The sequence below is a fragment of the Notothenia coriiceps genome, unplaced genomic scaffold (assembly GCF_000735185.1).
Source record: "Notothenia coriiceps isolate Sejong01 unplaced genomic scaffold, NC01 NC01_scaffold00016725, whole genome shotgun sequence".
Lineage (NCBI taxonomy): Eukaryota > Metazoa > Chordata > Actinopteri > Perciformes > Nototheniidae > Notothenia > Notothenia coriiceps.
In genome coordinates this window covers 1-6,755 of record NW_011349426.1, presented here as the reverse complement: position 1 = coordinate 6,755, position 6,755 = coordinate 1, and the positions used below count along the sequence as shown (strand labels likewise).

The 6,755-nt window shown below is 40.6% G+C and overlaps 1 protein-coding gene across 1 annotated transcript in view; it reads right to left on the bottom strand.

Moving 5' to 3' along the window:
* ddhd1b (DDHD domain containing 1b) overlaps positions 1-4,620 on the bottom strand; it is a 15,108-nt gene extending 10,488 nt beyond the window's left edge. Inside the window, exons 1-5 of the mRNA XM_010776148.1 lie at positions 4,425-4,620; positions 3,517-3,645; positions 2,833-2,980; positions 2,630-2,739; positions 1,473-1,579 (exon numbers count right to left, since the gene is read on the bottom strand). Of these exons, the coding sequence (XP_010774450.1) occupies positions 1,473-1,579; positions 2,630-2,739; positions 2,833-2,980; positions 3,517-3,645; positions 4,425-4,620 (690 nt within the window). The remainder of the gene's footprint in view (positions 1-1,472; positions 1,580-2,629; positions 2,740-2,832; positions 2,981-3,516; positions 3,646-4,424) is intronic.
* Positions 4,621-6,755: the final 2,135 nt, after the last annotated feature.

Sequence of the window (6,755 nt, the reverse complement as noted above, 5' to 3'; positions counted from 1 at the left end):
GAGTGCTCTCATACTTGTTTGATTCATCGAGGAGGCTCTCTGGAGGAGCTCTAACCGAGGAGACACTGATGCATCCTCCACGGCTCCTCCACGGATGCATGGAGGCGTGACGCACGGCCGGACTAATCTCAGCCAATGACGGCTCTGCATGCATCCCCTGGATATTATTTTAGTAACTGCTTCATCGCGACATTACTTTCTGTATTTGTATGCTGTAGTTTAGTAGATATCTACAAACAAAGAGTCGACATTTTTCTAAGACCATTTAGTGATTCACATAATAAAATACACGGCTGTAGCCTGATTATGCTTTAGGAGCAGTAGGTGTGTGTGGGGTACAGTGTGTAGGTGTGTGTTGTACAGTGCGCAGATGCGGCGGACAGCGGGTGTTTGTTACTTTCAATACTTGTACAACTTTTGGCCCGTAATTTCAATTCCCCATTTCAGCGACCAGAGAGGGGGGGGGATATATCCAGTCTCTGATTGTGTTACGTTATTATGAGAGTGCTCTCATACTTGTTTAATTCTGAAATTCTAGCCTATATATTTATATAAATATATGTGTGTGTGTGTGTGTGTGTGTGTGTGTGTGTGTGTGTGTGTGTGTGTGTGTGTGTGTCCGCATCTGTAGCCTGTTATTGTCTCATTATACCGCACTGTCAATGAATTAAAAGAAAATATATAAGTCGTCATGAACACATCTGTCCATCAGAGTGCTGCTGTGCCTCTCCTGTCATCATTAATGGACGTCTCTTTAAAATGACCGCTCAGAGGAGAGGAGTTCTCATTTCTCTAACCGCCTGCTGCTTCCACTCCTCTCTCCTCTGTTCCCCTCCTCAGTCCTCTGCTCGCATCTCCTGTGGGCGGCACCAAGTCTTGAGGAGAGGAGTCGAGGATAGGAGTCGAGGAGGGGAAATTTGAGTATTGAGAAACCTCTATTGTAAGATAGGCTAAGGGGCAGGACATCTCTTAGCTGTTGACCAATACCAACAGAGCTGGCCAGCTAACCAATCAGAGCAGACTGGGCTCTGGTTTCAGACAGAGGGTAAAAAGAGGTGCTGCAGCACAGGCAGTATGAGAAAAATAAAGAGCTTGTTGAACATTAAAGCATGGAGACATGGATTCACAAAATACTAATATGAACCTGAAAATTAGAATAATGGAGCCCCTTGAAGCTTGTTTTAACAACAGAGGTTTAGGACTCATTCCTGCATTCCTTGCTATGTGTCAATAACATATGAATATATTTGATTGAGGCCTAAGGGTCTTGGCGATTCATGTATTCTTTCACAGTCAGGAAGTACTGTAGACCATAATTTAGAGCTGGATTAAATCAGTTTAACCAGGATGTAGTTAATGAGGGCTCAGTGAACTTAGTTCCTGAACTGCCAGCATAGTAACAAAGTGCAGCACCACAGCTGAGGGGGGACAGAATGAGGCAGGGAACAGGAGAGCTGTAGTGTCCGTCTCACCTCGTCTCTGTACAGCGGGCTGGTGTAGTACATGATGTCCATGGCGCTACTGTTCAGCATGTCTCTGAGGCCCCGCACTTTGTCTGGGGTGATGGAGTCCACCCTGTCTGCAGGGAGAAGACAAATACATCAAACCCAACTGGAGGACAATCACAAAGACCACATGTGTAATACTGTTTCATATTCTATTGAAAACAATGTTATTCTTAGTGTTTAAAAACATACATTTTAATGTTTTACCAATTCAGAAATACATGTTGTTCTGTCCAACCTTTTAGTCTAAGTCATGATAACTACTGACTATGACATCTGGAATTGACATTTAATAGCTACATATTTGAATCCGTATAACAGTCAGAATGTTGGCTTTTTCAACAGATATCACAAAGAAACAACATTTCTTTGAAATTGGATATTTGTGATCCCTAGAGGATACATATTTGTATGTTTTTTGGTGATGTACTAACCCAGTTAGGGATATCCAAAGGCAACAAAACAACCTAAATATATAACAATCTAACCATAGATTTGTTTGATCATGCCCCTAAAAGGATAAGCCCCCTTTGATATTTAATAATCCAAATTACCTGTTTCAAATTCCAATCAGGTCAATACGACTTTGTATCCCCACTGTTGGGGGAATGTCTTGTGCGTTCCCTTTCACACTGCATAATTAAATATTTATAAATTCCCTTGAGTTCACTTTAGTCAGATTGTTTCCTCTCAGCTTTCATGGCTTCTCCCTGTTTATGCCCAGCCATCAGCAATAACCATTCTCTGTGTGTTTCCTGACATCAAATAGAGTGTGTAAAACAAATGATTTGATATGCCATATTGACATTTTTACTATGCCACATGGTCTATTGGCATTGGTAGTAATAATTGAATAGTGAATAAGTCTCAGTTCTGAATTCAATAGTGTAACTATTGAATTTAGACAAAGTCTTATATGTTTGTCTTATGTGTAACATTGCTGCCTTCTTGGCCAGGTCAGCATTGAAAATGAGATTGTATGTCAATGCTTTTATCTGGTTAAATAAAGGTTAAATAAATAAAAGTAACTAGGCTTTTTCCTGTTATTTTAAACATGTAAGGCGGAGCAAACTCTGAACCAGACTGTTTTTGTATTGGATGTGGTGAGTCGAGGTGCAGGGTACCTCCATCCAGAGCCAGCTTTGACCTCCACTCCACAGGAAGGAACTCTACATGCTCTGTGGTGCGATCTGAGAAGTGCTTCTCCTCCATCTTCCTGGCAGCGTCTCTCATCCTGCACGCCAAGACAAAACAGTCACTTCAAGATTCATTCTGAATCCCTTTTCAATTATCTGTGCTTCCAATGTGAATGTGTTTGATCTCTCACATGCTGGTGTTCCTGATGATACGACCCTGGTCCATTTTCTGGCCAATGCCATGCACCACAAAGACGATGTGGGTGGTTTCGGGTGGGGTGTCCTCAGGGGCCGCCTCTTCCACGTATCCCCGATGGAGACGTGTCCCGCTGCTGGAGGCTGAAGACATAAGAGGGCACATTATTAACTGAAGTGATGTTTCTCCACAGCAATGTGCCTGCGTTTGATTTGGGTTGATGTCTAGCACCTCTTTAGGGAACATAAACCCAGTCCACAGTCCATACTCGGCCCCTGCAGGGGTCTGAAGCCAGGTCCCCAGGGTCTGAGCTACAGCCTATATCTAAATCAGTTCTGTAACCTACAAATTGTAGTCACGCTTTAATTAATGTGTTCATTGGTTTTTAAGGGTCAGTTCGCCTAAGTTACAAACATTGTCTCTCTTGATGATGTTAATGCGCGATAAAATAATTGTTGCGTTTAATGAATTAATGCGTAAACTTGCCTAATTTTTTGTATATGGATTTTGAATTACATTTATACAAAACGAAACAGTATTTGTGTGTGGATTGAAGATTACTTTTGTAGATAGACATTTATTTATAAATCCAGAATTACATTTGTAAATCCTTCTGTGAGCAATTATTTATTTTGACACTAATCTGACCCCATATAGGACACACCGCTCACACACTTACCTTTAGAGAAGCCCAGTTTCTGTGTGACACTGCGAGCGATCTTGGAGGTGGTGGCGTCGCTGTACAGATACACCTCCTCCACGCTGTGCCAGTCCACGTGACTCCGGCTCAGTTTCCGGCTGTGGATGGCTGGGTGACAGTCACAGTAATTAACAGCAAATGACACACTTTATCCAGCATAATTAATTTACCGTTCCCCATGTGGGTGTGTAGAGTGTGTGTGTGGGTATGTGTGACAATCAGGCTGGAGGAATAACGGAGTACATGTAACGAGGATTCATAATCAGGATACAAAAATAAGTATTCGAAAACATTAACATTAAAAAAATAAGTAATCAGATTACTATTATATATTAAAAAATTAAATAGATTAGTAGCAGGAAACTAGTACTCCAAATGTTTTCATATCAAATATCTTTCTTTTCTATATAAAATACTCAGATTACTGATTACATTTATGGACAAGTAATAGTTTTTGTAATGGATTACATTTTTAAAGTAACCCTCCCAACCCATCAATTTACAAACAGACCTCACACACCCTTGTCTTCTCTTCTCTTATTGGTAAAGCTGGAATAACATCAACTGACTGGTTTTGTGTCCTAGTTCTGAATCCCGACCATTTTCCCAACACCTGCAGCTTCTGTGCACATTTATCTCCACACACACACACACACACACACACACACACACACACACACACACACACACACACACACACACACACACACACACACACACACACACACACACAACACACACACACACACACACACACACACACACACACACACACACACACACACACACACACACACACACACACACACACACACACACACACACACACACACACACACACCTATCTACCTGTCACACACACACATATATTTCTACGTCTTCCTCACCATCCTTGCTGTCCACTGTGGTGTCCACCACCTCCATCTCGTAGGTGTCCCTCATCTGTTGCCCTCGGAAACGGGCCAGGTACTCGATCTCGATGGGGTCACTCTCGTCCTCCTCCAGGGGAAGCCACGTCCCGTCGATGAACCACTGCCCCCTCATCACAGGGATGCGGTCTTGCTCTGAGGGACACCACATCATGTTGACTTCACTGGTTGTTTTAGCCTATAGGCTTGCTCTAATTCTATATCTTTATCAAAGTACAGAAAACAGATACTTTATGGGATTAAAGAGATGTTAAATGAATGAGACACAGATACGACATGGGGTATAGTTAGGGTTAGGGAAAGGGAAAATCAGTGAATTATTATCTTTGGCATTGAAAAACTGTAAAAGACAATAAATCAAGGAGAACGGTATGGAAAAACTGAAACGTTGACTTTAATGAAATGTCTCTTTGTCAACAGATTTCACATAACTGTATTAGGTTAGTTTAAACAATAATATTAGGTAGTTAAGTTATTAAATACAATATTTGGTTCAACTTAATATTATTGCTTTCAACTTACCTAATACAGTTATGTGAAATCTGTGGACCTAATACATTTAATTAAACTCAACGTTTCAGTTTTTTAAGTGCACTGGGAGGATACTGTAACTTTAGACTGTTCCACTGTCACAACAACTGTTACTTTCAATGGTATCAGTAGTTTGACTGTTTAAATAGTAACAGTAGCAGCAGAAACAAGAAAGTTTGGCTGTGTGCCAGAAAACACAAAATGTTCTTATTTCCGATAGATAAATAGTGAACAAGAGTTGCAATCATATTTGTATTTTAAGTTTAGGACTGATATTTTTATAAATTCAGCAAAAAAAGTAATCGCAATACCTAATCAATGTAATCTTTAAGTCGTTGAAGCGGAAGCGTTTCAAAAAATAAATGGCTGCAGATTGTCTAATGTAAGAAATGTTCTGTGTTTTTTATCATTATAAAGAATATGGCCTATTAGCACATTTAACTGATACTAACAAGTAACTGGTGAATTGACTCATTGTCTTATTTTAACAATTATGAATAGAGGTTTTAGTCATGGCAGAAATAGTGGATGAAATCGTTTTAATAGATTTTATTTAACAGTTACAGTATTTACCAGTTGTACTAAAAGCACATGCGCATTACCCTGCAGTAAATAAAGTAATTAAAATTAGTTCCACCTTCATTCACCCAGCTTTATAAACGAATGCATTCATTATAATCAAAACATACATGGGCCAATCTGCATAATGAGTAGGCTACTTTTACTTTTTGTTCTTTACAGTATATTAAGAATGGCAATACTTTTATACTTTACTTGAATAACAAAACATGATTTTCCTAGTAAAAGAGTATTCCCTCTGGTACTTCTACTTTTACTGAAGTACAAGACCTGAGTATTCCTCCACCTCTGACAGCAGCCTACAGTACAGACTGTGCAGTACAGACAGTAGGGGAGACCGGGTACAGTTGAAACACGGGTTGGTTGCAACACCCTCAATATCTCCAATCATAAACAAGCTAGAGTGATGACACTCACTCTGCACATGCGCAGCTAGATGGTAAGATCGCCGAAATAAAAAGGAGCCACGTTTGAATATCTCACGTAAGTTATCAGCAAAAGTGTGTTTCTGAGGTCAAATATTAACTAAAATGATATGATGTATTTTTTGGATACTGTCTTGAGTTCAAAATGTCTAGGAATCCAAAATAGTATTATTAGAATCACTGTTTTGTAAGCTACAAATATAGCTAGCTAAATATGGGTCAAGCTAGCAATCAGGCAGGTTCACAGGGGGTGAAGCAAGACTGGCTGTTCTGGGACGGTTGTAACGGGACGGTAGTAACATGGCACATTTACAATGATGGCTCATTTGCTTGAATGATCAATTGTTCATTCAAGCATTGATTGGTGTGCATTGTCCCTGTAAAAATAAACAGAATTAAATACTGTACAGTAGGCATAAAGTGTGTGTGTGTGTGTGTGTGTGTGTGTGTTTACAGTATGCCAAGTATCAGACAGAGGAAGACCGACAGGGGAGTGCCACTTGCTCTGCTGCAGGTGGCCTCAGGTGAAGTTCAGGAGGGCAAATCATTCAGGGAAGTGGCAAAGTCCCTGGATATATGCCATGTCACCCTGTACCGGTTCCATAAGAAGAGGCTGAGGTTGGAGAGTCAGGGATCACACACACCCCCAAGAGTAGGCTACTGGACTCCAAAGAAGGTGTTCTCAACAGAGCAGGAGATGCTATTGAGAGACTACCTGATGCAAGCAGCTGATCTATATTATGGTCTCAGCTCA